Genomic DNA, 23347 nt, shown 5'->3' with positions numbered 1-23347 from the left:
AGTCAACCCGAATTTTTTTCATTCAATTCAACATGATTTAATCCAACACTCACCCCTAAATACAAAGGTAAGGTTATTAAATTTGTATATTAAAATTTGAGATTAAGAGATATCATATGCTATACACATATTCTTCTAAAAAAGAACCATGGTAGTAAATCCTAAAAAATAAAAGTGTTATACCTACACTGCAAACCCCATTGTGCGCCCTTAGGGAACCCAACACATGACATCCTAGTAAACCACACATCCGACATCCTAAGCTGCAAACCTTGACCTGGAGAACTTCATGTGCTATGCTACGCGTCTTCGTTAAGGATATGTAAGATTTGTTAGAACCGAAAAAATTTGATATAAAAATTAGTAAACTAATATTTATCATGTCAAATCATTAATAACAAAATTAGATATGGAAGAGTATCTAAATCTATCGATATTTTGAAACCTTCAATCTTGTGATTTTAATATGCCAAATTAACACACAAGTAATTTAGAGAAGGTGATTCTGCTTTTTGAAGATAGAATGTCATAATATAATTTGGGAACTATAATATTAATATATAACTTTTGCACATTAACCTTAATTTCTTATCAACCTATCATTAATTATAAATTAGTTACTAGAATATATATACATATTTAGCTTATACGTTATTTAATAATTAAAGCCCAATAAACTTTAACCAATTAAATCACTTTTAATTTAGACTAACATTTTATTATAGTAAATAATAACATGTAATTTATCCTATTATATATGTGATCACTACACCAAAACAGGCTTTTAGCGGCACTTTTAGCTGCGTTTGGACAAAAAACGTCGCTTCTTAAAAAACGCCGCTATAGGTCAAGCACTAGCGGCGCTTGTTTAAAAACACTGCTATAGGTCGAGCATTAGCGGTGATTTTAAACAAGCGCCGCTATAGGTCGAGCATAAGCAGTGATTGTTTAAAAACGCCGCAAAAATTTAAGCACAACGTCGTCATTTTGTGTTGAGCTTTAGCGCATTTGTGGCGCTTTTTGAAAAATGCCGCTATAGGTCGATCATTAGCGGCGCCTGCTTAAAAATCGCCGCTATAAGTCGAGCATTAGTAGCGCTTTTTGAAAAACGCCGCAAAAATTAAGCACAATGCTGTTGTTTTATTTTGAGCTTTAGTGGCATTAGCGGCGGTTTCTGGTAAACGCCGCCATAGGTCTATCATTAGCGGCGGTTTTTGAAAAACGTCGCTATAGGTCGAGCATTAGTGGCGCTTTTTGGAAAACGTCGCAAAAAATTAAGCAGAACGCCGTCGTTTTTCCTTGAGCTTTATTGGCATTAGCAGCGTTTTTTGGAAAAATGCCGCTATATGTCGAGCATTAGAGGCGTTTTTAGCAAATAAATTAAAAACTAACTGTTTTATTTATATTAATTAAAATACAATTTATTTTTATTTGAATATTTAAATTATTCAAGAAAAATAATGACACGTAAAAAATTTGAAAGTAAAAATATAGAAAATATTTATTAAAACGGAAAAAATTAAGAGACTACTATTTAAAATAATTTTAAAGTTTATTGGGTACATGACTTGTTGTTTTTTAATTTATATATTAAATAATTTATTATATAATCGTAAAAGAGATAGTATTAATTTTAAAATATTGAATTAATTATCATTATAGTTTAAGATTTAGGGTTTAGGGATTATACATGGTTTATGGTTTATGGTTTATGGTTTATGGTTTAAGGTTTATGAGTTACTATTTAAGGTTTATGGATTATGGTTTTAGTGATTACGGTTTACAGTTTAGGGTATAGGGTTAGGGTTTAAGATTTAGAGGTTAGGGTTTAAGGTTTACGATTTAAGTCGAGTTTAGGGCTTATGATTTTGGGTTTAAAGTTTAAGGGATTTAATGGTTATAGGTTTAGGGTTTAGATTAATTACTATTATTTAATCAAGCCTTTTTCACCCTGCTTACTTGTAGGGTTCTTAGAATGTCATATGTTCGCGCTCGTGTTTGAAACAAGTTTCAGACACGAATACTTGAAGTAAAATTAAGAGTCAAAAGAATAGAATTATCCTTTCTATTAACCAATCATGAACTTTTTTCGGATTATTTTGATCCTTCTACTTTGTTCGATTCTATCGTAACATCATAAGTTTTGTCTTCTTTAATACAAAAAAACTACGTATTCTTCATCAGGAAGACATATATATCCAGCTCGAGTTTTCATATTATTAAAAATTATTTTCATACACAATTATAAAATTTGACAAATTAAATATATGGCATGGAACAGAACAAATTTAATTTAAAGGAATTTAAGAAATAATTAAACCTTTCAAATATAGAAACTAATTTAATTTAAAGGAATTTTGTTTCAACAAAAACGGTGTCGTTCTATAGGATATGTTAGTGGCGTTTTTGGTAAAACGCCGCAAAAGGTGGGGCTATAGCAGCGCTATGTTGAAAACACCGCACAATGTTTTTTTTTCTCAATAAAAACAGTGTTGTTCTATAGGATTTGTTAGTGGCGTTTTTGGTAAAACGCCGCAAAAGGTCGGGCTTTAGCGGCGTTAGGTAGTAAACGCTGCAAAATGTTATTTTGTTTCAATTAAAACGGTGCCGTTCTATAGGATTTTTTAGTGGCATTTTTGGTAAAAAGCCACAAAAGGTCGGGATTTAACGGCGCAATATTGTAAACGCCGCAAAATGTTATTTTCTGTTAACCAAAACGTGACCGTTTTTGTAGGTTTTTTAGTGGCTTTTTTAGAAAAACGCCGCAAAAGTTTATTTCTTTTAGACAAAACGTCGTCGTTCCCCGTTTTCCCCCTTATTCTGATTTTCATTTCCCCCTTTCTCCCCAGCAGAGGGTCGTCGTTCATTTCCCCAGCAGCCCTAAGTTCCCCAACCTTTTAGATTTTTAGAAAATCCCCCCCGAAATCCCTAAGTTCCACCCGAAATCAGCAGCCCAAGTACTTTCCCGAAATCGGTAGCCTTGGAATCGCCATTTTAGAGGTTTGTTCTCTTGCCCACCCGACTTCTAGGGCTTTCATTAATTAAAAATTTCGTTATTTTCGTTGCGTTTGATTCGTGAAATGCAGTGGTTTTAAATTGTTATGTATAGTATCAAGTTAGGGGTAAGTTGAGGATTCACCATTGATTGGTACTGAATCCGGTGGATTAGTGATCAGAAATCGCTTGTTATCGCACTGTCCTTCCTTGCTTCACTGCCTTTTCACACTCATATTAGGAGTGAAACGATGAACTATTTACTGAGCTATTGCATAAGAGAGAGCAGATTGTTCTCTATAGTTCTTCATTACAGACCCAAAAGAAAGCAGATTGTTCTACGAAGTGTGAAGCATATAATTTTCACTGTAATCGTTAAATATGTTCCTAATTTGGTGTACATTTTTGGTACGTGGTTTGGTAGTTTTGGTTCTTGTTTCTAGCTTTCATTACAAATTGGTAGGCAGACAGGTCCAACTAATTTCATTTACTGGCATGAGTATTAGACACACGTTTTGCTAACATGTTTTGCTTATCATGTTCGATAATGACACTTTTGTTTGTATTTTCTTACTAACATGTTAACTTCCTAGTATAAGAGTTTGTTAAGTATTGTTTTTGGACGCAGTTAAATTTCTTAAAAAAAGGATCGAGATTAAATTATATATTTTTATGTGAGATACAATGCAATTTTATTGGATCTTGAGAACCATTTTGCGTTTTATGGGGCATATCACAGTAACCCAATTAACATTTTGATACATACTTTATTTGTGTGGCCGATATTTAATCATGCTTTGGTTCTCAATTATGGATCTGCTGTATCTATTTTCCTATGATTGTTTTATGTAGTTTTGGATAAGAAAGCTGGGTCTTTGGCCGCTTTGCTGTGCTTAGCTTGCTGGGTTGGAGCTACTTTCATCGCTGCAAAACTTGCCTATTCTCTGGCCTGGAAGGTAAATTTTTGTTCTTTTGTTGTAAAGTATCAGCCTTAGTTTGATTGAATGATTGGAATTTTCAGAATGAATTGTCATTGTGGTGGATTGATTTCTTGGGTTTTGCATGTTAAGTTCCGTGTTGGAATCTTTGTACTTGTCAGAAACCTTCCAATTTTGAAAAGAAAAGCTTTTTTAGTTAATCATCTTTCTCTTCCAGCTATTGATAAGCTTTTGACATGTATTTTGCAAATCATAATAGGATTTAAGCAAGTGGACTTTGTTTATTTATTTATGTACGTAATACTTTTCTGTTTTATTTATTGAACAAGTTGGTATCTCACATTTTCTGAATTCATTAATGCATAATTGGCTGCGTTATCATGCATTTTTAGCCAATGCAAATTGCTGTTCTGTTTTCTACTTTATTTTGCGAGAGCAAAAAACTCCAAATTTAATAATAGTTCATTTTTAAATGTAATTATAATATATGAATAGTCTTATAAAATTAAGTTAATATTTTTGAAACATAATGTGTTATTGCTCACGAAAACCTATTTTTGAATGGACTTAATTTTTATGCTTAATGAAAATGGTGGGAATAAACCTATTTTCTGAAAATTTATGAGAAAACTTTTACAAAATTGAGCTACTCTAAATTTAGCGTACGTCATATTTTGTAAAGATATACGATAAATACACTTGCCATATCATATTTACATAAAATCTTTGATATATATAACTAATCTCAATATTGGCGACATGGCATACCCTATTGTTAAGGAGATTTCAATTGATCTCGCACACATTAAAATGATTGAATAAGTAAATAAAAAGAAAGGATTATGGTTCATTATATTACTAAATTACCATTAAAATAATGATTTATTAATATATTCATTATTGTGTCATGATATTTGTTAACCATTAATTCATTGACTACAATTGAATCAACATTTGAGATGAATGATATATAGAACTATTCCATAACTTACATTTGTGATGATATTATTTAAATAATACATAACTTACGTAACTTACATAATACATAACTTACATAATTTAAATTATTTCAATAATACATAACTTACATAACCTACATAATACATAACTTACATAATTTAAATTATTTCAATAATACATAACTTACATTTGTGATGATATTATTTAAATAATACATAACTTTCATAATACACAACTTACATAACTTACGTAACGTAAATAATACATAACTTACATTATTTTCATAATACATAACTTACATAATTTAAATTATTTAAATAATACATAACTTACATAATTTAAATTATTTCAATAATACTTAACTTACATTATTTTCATAATACATAACTTACATAACCTACATAATACATAACTTACATAATTTAAATTATTTAAATAATACATAACTTATATTTGTGATGATATTATTTAAATAATACATAACTTTCATAATACATAACTTACATAATACATAACTTACATAATTTAAATTATTTAAATAATACATAACTTACATAATTTAAATTATTTCAATAATACATAACTTACATTATTTTCATAGTACATAACTTACATAATTTAAATTATTTAAATAATACATAACTTACATTTGTGATGATATTATTTAAATAATACATAACTTTCATAATACGTAACTTACATAATTTAAATTATTTCAATAATACATAACTTACATAATACATAACTTACATAATTTAAATTATTTCAATAATACATAACTTACATAATTTAAATTATTTAAATAATACATAACTTACATAACTTACATTTGTGATGATATTATTTAAATAATACATAACTTTCATAATACATAACTTACATAATTTAAATTATTTCAATAATACATAACTTATATAATTTAAATTATTTAAATAATACATAACTTACATAATTTAAATTATTTCAATAATACATAACTTACATTATTTTCATAATACATAACTTACATAATTTAAATTATTTAAATAATACATAACTTACATTTGTGATGATATTATTTAAATAATACATAACTTACATAATTTAAATTATTTCAATAATACATAACTTACATAATTTAAATTATTTCAATAATACATAACTTACATAATTTAAATTATTTAAATAATACATAACTTACATAACTTACGTAACTTACATAATACATAACTTACATAACTTTCATAATACATAACTTACATAACTTTCATAATACATCAGACTTATGAATGAACAACTTATCCGTGTAATTTATTGTCAACATCAGACTTCAAGAATTAAGAAATGGATCGGTTTTAGATGAATTTGTCAAGGGTAAGCAACGGTTATCGGAATGGAGTACAAACTTTTCTAGATTTTGCATTTCAATATGCAAGCCAAGAGAACATGATCCTTTGCCCATGTAAGAAGTGTGTCGACATTAACTAGCATTATTGTGAAGTTGTATACGAGCATCTAATAGTTGATGGGTTTGTTCGGGGTTATAAAAAATAGCTTTTTCATGGAGAATGCACGCCTAGTACTTCCTCTTCAACGATGGATGTATATTATCCTGATACTGCTTACCATCAGTCTGTTAGAGGGAATGACATGGAAGGTATGTTGCGGGATGCATTTAATATGCACAATCATGGTTTGCAGTCGTTCCCAGCCGACTTTGTGGCATCTGATGATTGTAATCTTGGTGGAAATGCTTTTACCTAACCGGGAAGAAGTGTACCTCATGAAGAGTCGAATGGAGAGGCGACGAAGTTCTACGCGCTACTTATGATGTAAGATTTTACGATTTTTTAATTATATGTAATATCATAATTCAAATCTTGCTCTTATTAAATATTTCAACTATTTTATATATGTTGTTATTGTCGTAAGTAGTTACTAAAATTTCAACTATTTTATGTATATTGCAGATAAAATGCCTAGAAGAAAATTGCGAAATCTAAGCATTTTTCAAAATGCTCCAAACTCGGAAGAAACAAATAGTGAACAACAGACTGCTATTGGATCTTAGAATGTTCCGATTACACCTGACGAACCTATAAAGTTCAAAGTAGTTTTACATTTAATATACATGTGTGTTGACTTATTGTTGATTTCTTTTTCAAATTCTTATATTATAATATACCATTTTTCAGCTGAAAGTAGTGGGACGCGCAGAGGTCAAGGACGTACGCTACTTAAAGATTTATACGAGTTAGATTCAGTCGAGCGTGTCAAAGTATGTAGAAACAGTTTTGGTCAACTTGGTGGATCAGAAGCTCGACTTTTAGTAGGATATTTGGGCATTATAGCACGAAATGCAAATATGTTACCTATCAACTACGAGTCATGGCATCAAATGTCTGATAGTAACAAAAATCAAGCTCTCGATAATATTAAGGTAACAAAACGTTAATGTCATTTATAATACTTGGGTTTAAATTTTATTTATATTTACTTTCTTAACTTGTATTTTTTGTAGGCAAGGTTTGCTTTAGAGGTCTCGGATACTTATGTAAAGAAGGCATTGGGAAAAATATGGAGAGACCATAAAAGTACTTTAAAGAAATATTATTTTAAGACAAAAACAACCCTCGAAGAGAAATTGCAAAATGTCCCGCCGGGAATGCTGAGGTACCAATAGGAAGATATGGTTAGATTTTGGAATTTAAAGAAAGGAAAGGTATTACGTACTTCCAAACTCTTATAATTATTTCGGTTTATAGTATTTACTATATACGTAATAATAATTTCATAACGTAGGATCATGAACGAGTTGGAAAAAGCAGCAGACAAAAACAAAAATTCACTCACACTGTTGGGTCGAAAAGTTTTGCTTGTGTAGCTGAGGCCGAGGTATTTTGAATTTATTAATAGTGTCAAATATTTATTACTTTCCATTAAATAATATTTTTACTATTATATTGTAAGAACTGTTGTCCGGTCAAAAAGTTAGACACCTTCAGCTTTTTGACATTACACATAAGAAGAAAGATGGATCTCCTATGACTCCTAAAGCTGCAGAAATTATGGTATGTCTACTTAATAAAATTTGAATTGTTTTCAATATTTATAGTGTTTATTTTCTAATGGTTTAATTTATTGTTTGTAATGCAAATATTGTTAAGTTATGTTGCATTTGTTTTTATAATATATTTTGCGTTCCTAACTATTTGATTTATTTATTAGGAGAAATTAAAGGATAAAAAGGCGGAGTACGAAGCGATTGCTTCGAGTGATAGTTCTGTTCATCTTGACGACATTGATAACAGGATTATTACTGAAGTTTTGGGTACTGAAAGGTATGTTCAAGTTCGATTTCAAGGATCTTTTGCTAACCCAACCCAATAGTTTGGATTCAGCTCGCAGCAATACATGCTTTCGGGGAGTTAGGCTCAAGTTGAAGTTCAGAGGTTAAGAGACCAGATGGCTCAGATGCAAGCGACCACAGTTGAGTAAATTACTCAACTTAAAGCGGAGGCAGCATCGAGAGAAGCTGAGGTTCAAAGAAAATATGAAGAACTCCAGCTACAACTTAAAGTAGATGCAGCAGCGAGGGAAGCAGAGGCAGCAGCGAGAGCAGCAGAGGCAACAGCGAGAGCAACAGAGCAGAGGAGAAAGTACGACGAACTCCAACAGTAGTTTCAGAATATGATGAAGATATTTTAGCAGTCGCAACATCCGTTATCTTAGACTATCGTATAAATATTTTTATCATTTTAACTTTTAACATTATTGTAAGAATAATATGATTTATATTTCATTTATTGATATTTATATTATATATCATTCGTTTAATTTGAAATATTATTTAGATTTGTTACTTTTGGTTGGTTTTTTTTGCTACAGGAGGACTGAAAATATGGAAAATTTTATTTTACAAATCTGACAAAATTAGTGGTTTTTTTAAAAAAATGCCTAAAGGTCGTGTTCTTTAGCGGCGTTTGTGGGAAAAGTACCGCTAAAAGTCATGATCTATAGCGGCGTTTGTGGGAGAAGCGCCGTTAAAAGTCATGATCTATAGTGGCGTTTTTGGGAAAAGCGCCGCTAAAAGTCATGATCTATAGCGGCGTTTTTGGGAGAAGCGCCACTAAAAGTCATGATCTATAGCGGCGTTTTTGGGAAAAGCGCCGCTAAAAGTCATGATCTATAGCGGCGTTTATGGGAAAAGCGCCGCTAAAAGTCATGATCTATAGCGGCGTTTGTGGGAAAAGCGCCGCTAAAAGTCATGATTTATAGCGACGCTTGAGGGAAAAGTGCCGCTAAAGGTCATGACCTTTAGCGACGTTTATTTCTAAAAACGCCGCAAAAGTTACCGGCGTTGTTAATAGCAGCATTTTTTAGCGGCGCTAAAAAGTGCCACTAAAAGGCTAAAAAAACACCGCTAAAAGCCTGTTTTGGTGTAGTGGATGTTCATATTATCAAATAAAATCCGCGTAAAAACTTAAAATCACTAATTACCAATTATCCTAAAACATCACATCGATCTCTTACTATAAAAGAACTCATGCAATGATTCATGACACTCATTACACCATTATGACTTTTCTTCTCCCAAAACATCTTTACCAGAAAACCATCTACTTTCAGTGACTCTCCGCTTCCTAACAAGTGATAATTTCACTAGTTAACAAAAATATTTAAACTAAAATTAAAATCTGGGTGTAAGAGGAAAATTAAGGTAATTTTGGATAGAAAGGAGTCCTTCGATGAGCTTAGATCATGGCATGGATTGAAATTACATATTGTTACTAATTGTTTAATCCCATTAGTTAGGGTTAAATCGGGCTAGAAGGAACGAAGCAAGAAGAAGAAGAAAAATAGAGTTTTAGAATTTTAAAAAGGAAATAATATTACATGGAACGAGTCAAATATTAGGTGGATTAAATATATAAAGTTAACGGCCACGGAAATGAATTAAAAAAAGATAAATTCTAACTTATTATTCTGACAAAAAAGAAATTAATCAATAGATGAATTATTACTAAAAAAAGGAAAAGAAAAGGGTAAACTACTTGGGTGTTCACTTAACTTTTTGGTAGATTCTATTTTGATTACCCAACTTCAAAAAAAACTTTTAATTTCACCACCAACGTTTTTAAATTTTAAAATTTAAGTCACCCATCGTCAAATACTTAACGGAAAGCTCATGCCGGACATTTTTATTGGCCTAATAATAAATTTATCCCCCAATATTTACACATTTTATCAATTTGATCCTATATTTAAAAAATAAATAATTTTTAAAAAATAAATAAATTTGTAAGGGAGAAAGCCAATGATTAGAGAGAGAGAGAGAGAGGGAGGGAGAGGAGACGAAATGATCAGGGTGAGGGGAGGGAGGAAAATATATTTTTTTAATATTAATATAATTATTTTTAATTAATATAAATATTAATATTAATATAAGCATTAAGTGAAAAAATGTTAGATTTTTTCGATGTAGGAATAGTTTTCCCTTAACGGTGGGTGATTAAAATTTTAAAATTTGAAAACATTCGTGATGAAATTAAAAGTTTTTGAAGTTGGGTTATCAAAATAAAACCTACTCAAAAGTTGAGTGACTATTAGAGGTGTAATTGAGCCAAGTCGAGCTCAAATACTTTTAAGCTCGAGCTCAACTCGTAATTTAGAGCTCAATACGTGACTTAGGCTCGGCTTGAGATATAATCGAGCCACTTGAGCTCATTTATCAATTTGTTACTCAAGCTCGAACTCGACTAAATAATGAAGCTTGAGGTTAATAATATATATTAAGAGTAATGGTATAATTTAATAATACTAAGATATGAAAAGCTCAAAAAGGCTCGCCAACTGTTCGAGTAAAGTATTACTGAGTTTGAATTCAATTTGATTGATAGCTCGAACTGTTCGAGTTCAACTCAATAATTATCTAATTAAGTTTGAATTTTTTAAAATTCAAACTCGAATAACTTATAAGTACCTATGTCTCATCTATACACTAGTGATTACCCAAATAATTTATTCAAAACAAAAACATGAAAATATATGAAAAGGAGGAGGAAGGAAAAATGAAAAAATGGGAGGTAGAAAATACGTGAGAAATAGATCCTTTCTCGTTAGGAGTATAATCAAATAAAATCCTTACTTTTGACGTCGGAAAGGGAGCCTCGTTGAAGAACTAAGAAGAAATACTAACAGCATGTTTGGTTGAAGGTAATGGCTATGCCATTACCTGCCTATTACAAGCTTATTCTGCTTCCCACTTAAACAGATGTTTGGTTGAAGGGAATACCTATTACGTGTGTATTCCATTCCGTCCTTAAGCAGAAAAATTTGGGGATTTCTATTCCCTTCCCTCTTCACCGTTTACCCATTCCGTCCCAAATCAACCCTATTTTACCCTCACAAATTCTTACTTCAAAAACACTCAACGACAGCCATTTCTTGCTTCCTCCGACTCCGGCATTCCTCCCCTTCATCCAAGGTGAGGTGAATATTTTCGTTTCACTGACAGAACCTAAAATACGAAAGCCAGAAGCCGCTTCAACATTTTCATCTTTGGATTTCTGAGGTTGTATCCCAAATCCTGCTAAGAAAAATGGTAAATTTCTAGATGCTTTTTATTATAATTATTTCATTTTCCCATTTCTCTCTGTTTTGCCATTTTTTTAAATGTTTTTGTTTGAATCTAATTAAATGCTTAATTTGGAGTATGAAAGTTCACATTTTTTTAGGAATTATTTTACTATGGATGCCATTCAGTTTCATAACATGAATAAAGACTTTGTTTCAGCTGAATATTTCTAAAAGAAAAAAGATTATTTTTTGGGGGGGAGAAGTTGTTATGGTGTTGTGGACTTTCTTTTTAGTTCCAAGTATAAGCCGAACTATGTTACCTGAGTTATTATTATTTTAATATTCTGTGTCCAACAAATATCTTGACAAATGTATGGAATAATTGAGCTTATCTGTGTCGAAACATACATGTTTTAGATACTCACCTCCGAGTCCAGTTACAATTTGTTTTGAATAAATCTGATGCTGATAGACTCCTCTGAGTTCAGGCAAAAGCCCTTTTTGTTTATGGTGTAGTTTAAAGTATGTCTGTTGATAAACTCATAGAGATGTTGGGATTTGGCAGTTGATGTGATTTCCATGGTAGAGAAAGAGCCAAGGGAAGCTTCAGCCTTAGCTTATGTTTTTAAGTACTTAAGAGTTAATAGTGTTCTTATCAATTTATTGATTTCATGGTATGAAACTTTAGTTTCTTGTTTATTCTATGACTCTAGATTTCTTTCTAATGTTGCTTGAATTGAATATGAGAATGTGTCTGGATAGGTATGTGTGCGTATCTATATTGAAGTTTTTCATGTATTTTGGGGGTCATATCTTCATATCTAAATACGCATTGGACACAGATACTTCACAAAAAATGAAAGAGTTGAGGAAACTTTTAGTTTATGGCATGCATTTCTTTAGTGTTTTTACAGATTTCCATATTTGTGATGATGTTTCTTTTCTACACCATATGATTTAACAGGGAGAACGTGACAGCGGATAAGGTGAAGGAACAACATAGGAAAGTAATGGTAGTGAACAAGCCACTTAAGATTCTTTGACTAACAACTTTAGTCATTTGGAGGTTGCTTATCCATCAATTTTCACAACTAGTTTTAACCTGTCAGAGGCTATGGTTTAATCGAATGAGCCATTTTTTCCGAGTCTAGCATTGATTCTTCATTCTGCCAATCATTTCTAGGATGCCACTTAATTGCCTATTTTGTGACTGGGTTTTAGCTATGTTTGAGAACCTTGGATTGATGGTCACAGTAATACATGACTTGAAACGCATACTTTTTGGCAAAGATAACAGTTTGCTGCCTCTGGTGCCATTTTGAAATTCTCTAGCTGGAAGTGAAGCAGGAATAATATCGGATTGGGAGGAATTTTGAAAGGGACTTGGTTGTTTTTATCTGGTTATTCAGATGTAAATTGACATCTATTATGCAATCTTTCATGGCATTTACGAGTGTTGATTTTCTTCACAAGTTGGGGTTTGGAGGTTACTCAAATGGAAGTTTGCTATTTGTCTGACATTCTAGGAAATCAAACCTTGTGACTTCCCTCAGTTTCGCTATTGCATTGGAGGGTTTTTTGTGTTTTTAGTGGTAGCGCAGCATTCCCAGATTGAGCTTACCAGAAATTCGATGAGTACTTGCAAGCAGATGGTTTGATTTGTCTCATTTTATTGCTCGTTGGAAATAATTGCATGAAAAGCTCCTCAAGTTTCAACGTTGATAATATTTTGGTAATTTTTTGTGTTTGTAATATTTGGATGGTTTAATGAGATGATAGAATGTGATTACAATATTGTAACTTTTTCATGTTGTAAAATTTTATAACATATGAATTATGACATATAAACTAATGAAATTATGTAACTTTTGTTAATATATGAATATTATGTTTGGATGTAAAATATAATTCTCAAGTTATTTATTACTTCTAATATTTTTGTTTTTATTTAGAATAATTAAATTATTTGTTTCACTAATGATATTTTAGCACATTAAATATGTATTGCGTTTAAAAATAATAAAGTAGATTATATATTATTTTTATAGTATTATATATTATGATTTTAGTAAATTCATATAAGAATAATTTTATTAAGAATTTTATTAAATTATATATTTTTATTAAATTATATTTAATAATAATTATTTTAAATTATATTTTATAGTATTATATATTATGATTTTAGTAAATTCATATAAGAATATTTAATATTAAGAATTTTATTAAATTATATTTTTTAAATTATATTTAATAATTATTATGTTAAAATATGATTAAATTATATATTATTTATATTAATAATCTTATTAAAATTTAATAACAATAACAATAATCATCTACCTAAAAAAAATTCTACTAAGGGTATTCTAGTCATTTTAGTTTTTTTTCCTTATGCTATTACAACATCATTCCATCCAACCAAACACAAGAATACTATTACAGTTCTATTCCGTTCCATTCAACCAAACAATTGAATTACTATTACGCCTCTATTCCATTACAGCTCTATTCCATCCCTGAATGTTAAAAGTGAAAAACACGCCACGATTATTTTCGGGGTTGTTTCGCCATGTAACTACTCGGGATTGTGCTATATGGCAAATTTTGAGGTTTTATACTTCAAATTATTAAAAAATATTAAAATTTATAAAAAAAATATTAAAAATATTAAAGATTAAAAAAAAGTATAAATGTGCAAAAAATTATAAAAATATTATAATTATTTAAAATTATAAAAATTATTATAATTGACTAAAATAATTATATAAATTATGAAATTAAAAAATTAAAAGTTATATGAATTAAAAATAAAATTTTAAAATATAAATATTATTATAAAAATATAGAAAAATGCAAAATTTTATATAAAATTACAAAAAAAAGATAATTTTTATTTTCAACCTCAAAATCGTAGTGATACATGTGCCAGTTAGTGTGTTCCATGTTACTATGTTTACGTCATTATATGTCATGCTTGTGTGTGAATAATGTGCGAATGGCGGGAATGTCGAAGGGTTAGTCGAAGTTAGGAATGAGAATAAGGGGTGATCATGTTAGATACCGCTATACAGTGTTGCTGAGTGCACTTATGATGAGTGAAGCTCTAGGCCTTATGAAGGAGAAATTACAGTGTTTGAACATTAAGGTTAGGATAGTGAATGGAGGAATGATGGAATGCAATGAGAAAAGTAATTAAAAAGACCATGGCTAAGCATGAGTCCAATCGTAGGCTATACGCCTAAATTGAGTAAGTCCATAGCTAAAAGATGTTATGACATTATGATAAAAATGAGTAAGACCATAGTTGAAAGATGTTATGGCATCATGATAAAAATGAGTAAGACCATAGCTAAAAGATGTTATGACATCATGATAAAATGAGTAAGATCATAGCCGGAAGATGCTATGACATCATATGAAAGCACGCCACAATAGTAAATAAGACTAAAACCATAGCTAAAAGACATTATGACATCCTTTGATAGTCCATTGGGACAGTGAACATGGGGTTATATTGTGTAAGACCATAGCTGAAAGACGTTATGACATCATAGATAGTCTGTCGGGACAATAAACACAGGGATCACGAGTTGTAATGCCATAGTTAGGCTATAACAACCAATGGAGTCCGTCGGGACATTAAAAATATGATATATTGTGTAATACAATAACTTGACTATAGCAACATGTAAAGTCCATTAAGACACTAAAAACAGTGTAGTCCACCAAGACGTTAATCATGAGATCCTAATGTGGGTTTTTTACAAAAATATTACAAAAAAATAAAAAAATACCAAAATAATATTAGTTTTTTTATTTACCAAAATAATACAAAAAAAAAAACATGACAGCCTGGTGGAAGGCTCGCCACAGCAAAGACCAAATCTGGTGGAGGGCACGCCACAAAGCAACACAGACTGAAATGTAATGATCTAAAGTTTCAAGGACCTGATATGAAAATTTACCATTTTTAGCCAAGAAAGTGAAATGGTGCCGCCTGACAGTGTGGCGGCACTTAAACTTGAAAAGTGGCTAATTGCCTTCTTAGCCCTCCTTATTTATTATTTTCTTTTTATTCCCCTTCAACTCACTTTTTTATTTAATAAACAAGCCCTCAACCTATTTTTGTAGTTAAATAAGCTCTTAATCTATGATTTTTACTCATAAAAGCCCTTTATTTTATTATTAAAGTAAATATATTTTACCTAAAGTAAAGCTATTTAAAAAAGTATAAACTAATTTGCATTTTATGTTTATGTGAATTTGATGAGAATAGTTTATTAAATAAAAAAAATTATGTTTATCAAAGGCTTATAGCTATAATAGTCCCTTAAGAAAAAACCAAAAAAAGTTACTAAGCCCCTTGACTTAATTTGAACCCAGTTGAGCCCTTATCATTAACCTGAAAAATTAATTAAGCTCTTACATTAATAATTTTCACATTTCGTTACATTAACCATTAAAATCAATTGACAGACCAATTAAATGACGAAATATGACAGCCTGTGATTTAATCTTTCATATCTCCAATAAAAATCATAAAAATATCTATCTATAATATATATAAAAGCACGAGTCTTGAAAAAACTTTTAAACTAACAAAAATATCATTTATTGTTAATTATATTACTAAACTACATTAGAATAATAATTTATTAATATTATTATATAATAATAAAAAGTAATATTAATTAAAATAATAATATATTAATGTGAAATTAATTAATTTGGTCATATATTATAAAGGCTCTACTTAAAAAACATAATATATTATTAATTAATAAAACTATAAATCTATAAAATCATTGAATATAATTGGATGAATTTAAAATAATAAGAATTCAAGTTTTTAATTAAATAAAATATTTTTTATATAAATACTCTTTATAAATCTAAAAATAATTATAAGTTAATAGAAGTTGTGAGAATTATATATTTCAAAATAATTATAATTTAAACTACAATTATTATTAAAAATATTGTGCTAATTTTAAAATAGAATTGTTATTTAAATAGAACTCTAAGCATAAAATATAGGAAAAGACAAAAAATTTGTGATAATTATAATTATAATTTATTGTTATTAGTTAAAAATTTGACGTTGCTACTTTTATTAAAGTAAAGTAGAGTTATTAGTTAATTAGAATTCTAAGTATCTTAATTATCACTTAACTAATATTAGATTTAATTAAAAAATTAATAGAAATACCATGCATGTTTTATTGAAAAATCAAAAGTAATAATAAAACTGATCACCCATAAATGTAACCCAAATAGAAAAATAAATTATAATTATAAACTATTCTCATCAAATTTAGTAAATTTTTTATTTAATAAACTATTCTCATCAAATTCACATAAACATAAAATGAGAATTAGTTTATACTTTTTAAATAGTTTTACTTTAGGTAAAATATATTTACTTTAATAATAAAATAAATGGCTAAATCATAGATTAAGAGCTTATTTAACTACAAAAATAAGTTGAGGGCTTGTTTATTAAATAAAAAAGTGAGTTGAAGGGAATAAAAAGAAAATAATAAATAAGGAGGGCTAAGAAGACAATTAGCCACTTTTCAAGTTTAGTGCTACCACACTGTCAGATGGCACCATTTCACTTTCTTGGCTAAAAATGGTAAATTTTCATATCAGGTCCTTGAAACTTTAGATCATTATATTTCAGTCCTGTGCCGCCTGTGACAGGCCCTCCACCAGTTTGGTATCGCCTGTGGCAGGCCCTCCACCAGTTTGGTATCGCCTGTGGCAGGCCCTCCACCAGGCTGTCATGTTTTTTTTTGTATTATTTTAGTAAATAAAAAAAATTAATATTAATTTGGTATTTTTTTTATTTTTTTATAATATTTTTGTAAAAAACCCTCCTGATGCGCATGACCATAACTTGGTTGTGGCAGCATAAATAATTTTATAATTGAAAGTTTTAAAACAAGGAAAAAGGTATCACAAAATGGATAGAATTTGGAGTTGTTAGACATTAATTTAAAACAATTTTTTAGGAATGACTGATTAAAAGAGAAAGGAATGAGATGAAGAATGGTGGAAATGTAAAATTATTTCACATGTGATTATGGATAGAAAAGTTCATCTTGTAATTATTATTCATAATCACATCAATTTTTATAATCTTTTGATTTTTAAGATTTTATTTGATTGTTATTAATTTTGGTAGATGTTTGTATCCTCGTTTTGCTTAAAGTTAATTTTGATGAGGTTGTTGATTGAGTCTTAGTTTTATTGGTATGAGTATTGTTATTAATGTAGGAGGATGTAGGTTCGAGTGCGCTGAAACGCATTATCCTCCTATTTATGGGTTGGGGAGGAACTATTCTTGTCGAAAAAAATAGATATTATCAGAATTAATTATTTAATTTTGAAAATGATTAAGAGAAAAGAACTACTATTCATTTTCATGACTATAACTTTTAACATTAAAATAAACAAATAGATCCCGGAGTCGATCTATAAAAGGAGCAAAACTGCATCCCATGCAAATCCAACCTTCCCCGTTTTAAAGAAGCTCTTCAATATATTTATTTCTGCTTTTTAACTTGTCATCATAGTTTCTCTTCCCCTATGGCTCACTCGGTTGAGATGCTTGGTCAAGAATGCTTTGATTTGAAAAACAAGGCTATTGCTCATCTCCATGATTATTCCTTCATGGATGAAATCCCCACAATTGATTACTCTTTGTTGTTTTCCAAGGATCATAATGAACGGGCTAACTCCTTGGAACACCTTGGAAAAGCATGCCAAGATTTCGGTTGCTTTTATGTACGAACTTCCAATACACACATATACACATCAACTGGTTATGGTTATCAAAATCTTAAACTCTTGAAAACCTAACATTGTTTCTTAATTATATTAGTTATTGTTTGCATTTTATTTACATTTACATATATGGTAGCCTTTTTCCATATAATTTAGGGTTTTTTTTTTTTTGTCTTTTTGAAGCTGATAAATGGTGTTGAAGAAAGGGTGGTAGAAGGAGCACTGAAGGGTATTTCAGATTACTTTGTGCTGACAAATCAGGAGGAGAGGAGTGAGTACTTAAAGAAGAATTCAATGGATAGGATAAGGTGGTATTTAAGATCTGATGCTGGAGAAAACAGAGAGAATCTAAAGATAGTAACACACCCTGAATATCATTGCCCTAGCAAACCTGATAGTTGCAAGTATTCATTATTCCTATCATTCTTCTCATATGTTATAATAGTACTGTTTAATGTTTTGTTATATATATCTTAGAATGGTGGATTTTCATCCATATTTGACAGAGATGCCATTGGAGAATACTTGAAAGGGATGCATGAGGTTGAACTTGGTTTAGCTAAAGCAATCTCGACAACTTTGGGATATGAAGAAACCTACATCGAGAAGGAATTCAAGCTGGAGGCAGGATTCGACGTGGCTACCTTGAATCTATATCCACCATCTTTACAATCCAAAGGTTCTACCGGTTTGGCGGAACATACGGACCCGGGCTTTTTTGTTTCCCTTATACAAGATGTTAACGGGGGACTTCAAGTGCTCTCTCATCAAGGAAATTGGATCACTGTTAACTTACCCCGAAACACCATTTTCATCGGTATTGGGGATCATCTTGAGGTATCTCTTTCTATCATTATCATTTGCTCCATGCAATATGTACTAATAGTTTACGTTATATTCTTGTGTGCTAATTAGATATTAACCAATGGGAAGTACAAGAGTCATATACATCAAGTGATCTTGGATAACAACGAAGTGAAAAGAATCTCAATGGCAACACTTCATGGACCTTCATTGGACACACTTGTAGCCCCAGCACCAGGGTTCATCAATGACTCTCACCCACCAACCTACCGAGGGATGACCTACAAGGAATCCTTGGAGCTCAATGGTTTTGATGAAATCGATGTGCAGTCATCCCTTATTCAGCTTCAAGTGCCACTCTCTTTCTAATTTCATGCATGGTGTTGTATTTCTATAATAGTAAATAAGCTTGTTGACATCGTCAACATCATCATCAAGTACTATTTGTGTGATGGCATTACTTTGTATGTGCATTTCCTAGTTCAATTTAATCCCATCTAAAATAAAATAAAAAAGGTTACAATTTGGTCACTGAACTATTCAAAAGTTTTTATTTAAATTACTAGACTGTTAAAATCAATATTATATAGCTTTCTTTGTTCACATTGCCTGCACCAATTGAAAGTTCTCTTTCCCCTTTTGTTCTATAGTTCAGGTTTTTTTTCATGATACAGTACTTTTGAACGTCACGAATCTGCAAATCAAAATACAAACAACCTTTTTCTTCAATCTCTAACATTGATCCTCAGATCGATTTGGATCTAAGGTATGTTCTTCTACTCATTAAAATATGAACATTGTTAAATAGTAAATGTTAACTTTGTTAAAATTTGACAATATTTTATTCTTATTAATAGTATAAGGACTAAATTATATATGTAATAATAAAAGATTAATTTAATCTGATCCTTATAATAATACTAAAAAACCTTCTAGAGAATTCCACCAAAATTAAAATAAATATTTAAAATATATAGAAAATAAAGAAAATTCAATTACGAAAAACTTCAAGCATGATATGCACATGATCAAATTCTATTATTATCCCTGTGCATAAATTATTATTTAATCATTCTACTTTGATTTTATGCATAAATTATTAGTTTAATCATTGTACTTTGCGTGGATAGTTTTACTTTTAACAATTTTAAAATTTCAGTTTTGATTCATTGTAATTAAATTTATTAAATTAAATTATGCAACTGAGTTTGCATTATGATTTTAGTTTAATTTGATCATTTTAGTTTTTACGTTTTTGAATATTAAAATGTCGGCCTTGAATCAAACGATAATTTTATATTCATTATGTGAAATGACAAATTGGCGTGGCATTATACATGACACTTTGTTATAATATATTTACCACATAAGATTTGCAAATAACAAAATTTAACCTAACAAATTTAATAACTACCATTTGGTCAATACTAAGATTTCAAAATTTGACAAGTACAAATACTAAGATTGACCAAATTAAAGTATAGGGATTGAATCTACAACTTATGCATAGTACAAAGACTAATAGCAGAATTTGACCAATTCACATTAGCAAAATTTATGAAAGGCATTGTGACACCCCAACCTGGCTCGTTCGCCGAATCTGAGTGCGTGACGTCACATTCGTTGTCGGAGCAACTCCTATCCAATCAAACATTTAGACACTAACAAAACAAGTTTCTAAACATATACCAGAACACGATGAAATTAAACAAGATACGAGAGCATTTTTAAACATTCCGAAACACATAATTTGTGTTCTAATTGTGCTTCGGTGGGATTGGGGACTTGATGCTAAAATAGTAAGTTAAGTTGCGACGTGAAAATAGGGGACATCGTAGCATCCCTACATGCTTGGCCATGTCGCAACATGGAAGGGACAAGTCATAACTTTGATCGAGAATGTGGCGATGTCAGGATAGTGGACATCGTCATGTGACTTACTGTCTAACCTGGAACCTACCAAATGGTTCCTAACTTGACCCTAAGTTACACCAATTCATTTCTATGGATTAAAGCGCTAATATAACAAGTTCCAAACACTATTAAGACTCAGTTAAACCTATGGAATCTAAGAAATAAACACCTACCTACATTGTAGAAGCCCAAATTTGCCCGGCCCACCAGAGAAAATAAAACCAATAAACCCAAATCAGATGGCCCAACCAGCAGAGCCCAAATTAACCCACCTAGACTAAACCCAAACCCGAATGGCCCAATTACAACACCTAAAGCACCAAACAGAACCAGCCCAAATTGACCCAACAACCCAAATACAAACCTAAACCTCTACCCATTACAACCAAACAAAGCCCAAAAAAATAAAAACCCTAACAGCCCAATCAGCCCAAAACCTAAACACCTAGCAGAAACCCTAGCCCCCTGTTGTGCTGCACCTGCTCCTGGCCTCCTCACCCGCCCTCTGTTCGCAGCCATCATCAGCCACCAACTCTGCCACCGGCCACCAACCACCTGCAAAATAGAAGAGCAAGCAAAACACGCAAGCAAAAAGGACAAAGCAGTAGTAGAAATAGTAATAAAATAAAATAATGTATCAATGGCTATAAAAGCCATGAAAACCGATTGTAAGGGGGGTGCCGATCTTGTTTTGTAAAAAAGAAGGGGCTCTCTTCTTCAAGATTTCAAGAAATAAAAAATAAAAAACAACAGATTCAAGGACTCTTTGTTTTCGGTATAAGATTTATTTTCTTTTTTTTATTATTTTCTTCTTTATTTTCCTTCCTTTTGAAACTGTTTATACACATACAAATATTTCTTTAGTTTTCTATTTAACTATTATACATATACATTGAGAAAGATTTAAAAAACGAACCTTTTCGACTTTCCGGCAACCGCGGACGGCGGCGCTGTCGCCGGTGACCGGCGGTCGGGGTGGTGGTGGTTGGCCGTTCCTCTGACCGGATGTCTGGAGAGGGGAGAGATGTTTGAGAGAATTTTAGTTAGTTTTTTAAAGAGAAGTGAAAAATGAGGTTTTTTGGGAGAAGTTTGGCTTTTATAGCACGCCTAAAACGACGTCGTTTCACTTGGGGGTCTTAGTGCCAAAACGATGCCGTTTTGCTCGACCCGTCGGCCGACCCGACCCGCTCTATAGGATCCGCTTTTTAGAGGAAGGGCTAATTTCACTTTCAACCCTTCCGCTTTTTAATTATTTTGCAATCAAGTTTCTTTTTGTTTTTGATTTGGCCCTGGATTTTCTTTTAGATTTCAGTCCGGTCCACCTTGAAGCTGTGCGTTTTGGAGGGACGGGATTATTCCCCTCTTGGTCCCTCCTTGTTATTCGCGCATTCAATGTGGTCCTTCCCCTTTATTTCATTCGTGATTTGACCCCAAATTTTTTTTTACTCAATTTAGTCCTTTTTTATTTTGGTTACTTTATTATTAAAATTAATTAGTTTTATTATTATTATTATTATTATTATTATTATTATTATTATTGCTCTTATATATATTTTATATATATACATATTTTTTATATATACTTACGTACATACTTTTTATTTATTATAAATATATATTTTTATATTTCATATTTTTATATACATATGTATACATATAAATATCCATGTTTCAATTCATATACATATATATGTACATATACATACTTATATATTTTATGTATATATCATAATTTGTTTACGTATCCATATATATCTATATATTTTTTATATTTCATGATAGTTATATACGTATAATATGTACATGTTTACTTATATATATTTTATATAATAATTTTAGAATACATATATATATATATATATATACATTTCATGTTTATATAAATTCATGTACATCCACACATTTTTTATATAAAACACATACTTATATTTTATATATTTTCGTATTTTATAATCTATATACATATATATATATATATATATGTAAACACTTATATTTTATATCTTATAATGCATATATATATTTTTCATTTTTATAATTTTATGTATATACATACATATACGTATTTCCTTAAGTATACATATACATGTTCATATTTTATAATTTTCATCTATTTTCCTTTATTGTTTTGTATGATGATTTATGTATTTATTTATATGTCCATTTTTTATGCTTCAGTTTATTTATTTATTCATTTGCTATGTAATGTATGATTGATTTATTATTCGTTTTGTTCATTTTTTTTACATAATCATGTTTATTATTCCATCATGCACGTGAATATCATATTTTAAAAAAGGGAAATATTTCAAAATAAGGCAATATTTTGCGTTTGGAAATTCGAGGAACGTGCCCTAAGGTACTGGGTTTCGATTTCTCGTTCGACC

At 30.3% G+C, this 23347-nt stretch overlaps 1 protein-coding gene and 3 long non-coding RNA genes across 8 annotated transcripts; 3 read left to right on the top strand and 1 right to left on the bottom strand.

Annotated features, from left to right (window-relative positions):
- The first annotated feature begins 2832 nt into the window (after window positions 1-2832).
- LOC105795621 (uncharacterized) lies at window positions 2833-8715 on the top strand. Of its 5 annotated transcripts, XR_008194224.1 has the most exons (9): window positions 2833-3000; window positions 3847-3950; window positions 6199-6703; window positions 6842-6981; window positions 7067-7311; window positions 7393-7593; window positions 7674-7766; window positions 7842-7942; window positions 8100-8715. It is a non-coding gene; the product is annotated as an uncharacterized LOC105795621 (long non-coding RNA). The 5 variants fall into 5 exon arrangements; XR_008194223.1 differs by having other exon boundaries at window positions 6573-6703; window positions 7674-7942; XR_008194221.1 differs by having other exon boundaries at window positions 6504-6703; window positions 7674-7942.
- A 2193-nt stretch (window positions 8716-10908) lies between these two features.
- LOC105796782 (uncharacterized) lies at window positions 10909-13358 on the top strand. The gene is made up of 2 exons (XR_008194219.1): window positions 10909-11475; window positions 12415-13358. It is a non-coding gene; the product is annotated as an uncharacterized LOC105796782 (long non-coding RNA).
- A 4615-nt stretch (window positions 13359-17973) lies between these two features.
- Window positions 17974-19415, top strand: LOC105796781 (2-oxoglutarate-dependent dioxygenase 19). The gene is made up of 4 exons (XM_012626583.2): window positions 17974-18242; window positions 18426-18646; window positions 18749-19079; window positions 19158-19415. The coding sequence occupies exons 1-4, from the start codon at window positions 18045-18047 to the stop codon at window positions 19413-19415; spliced, it is 1008 nt and encodes a 335-aa protein (XP_012482037.1). The 5' UTR covers window positions 17974-18044.
- Window positions 19416-20390: 975 nt separating this feature from the next.
- Window positions 20391-22013, bottom strand: LOC128039738 (uncharacterized). Its single transcript, XR_008194218.1, has 2 exons — window positions 21877-22013; window positions 20391-21515 (listed from the first exon to the last, which is right to left on the bottom strand). It is a non-coding gene; the product is annotated as an uncharacterized LOC128039738 (long non-coding RNA).
- Between the last annotated feature and the right edge of the window lie 1334 nt (window positions 22014-23347).

The sequence above is a fragment of the Gossypium raimondii genome, chromosome 3 (assembly GCF_025698545.1).
Source record: "Gossypium raimondii isolate GPD5lz chromosome 3, ASM2569854v1, whole genome shotgun sequence".
In the NCBI taxonomy this organism is placed as follows: Eukaryota; Viridiplantae; Streptophyta; class Magnoliopsida; order Malvales; family Malvaceae; genus Gossypium; species Gossypium raimondii.
The sequence above is the reverse complement of the archived record's forward strand: the minus strand, read 5'-3'. Positions and strand labels throughout refer to the sequence as shown.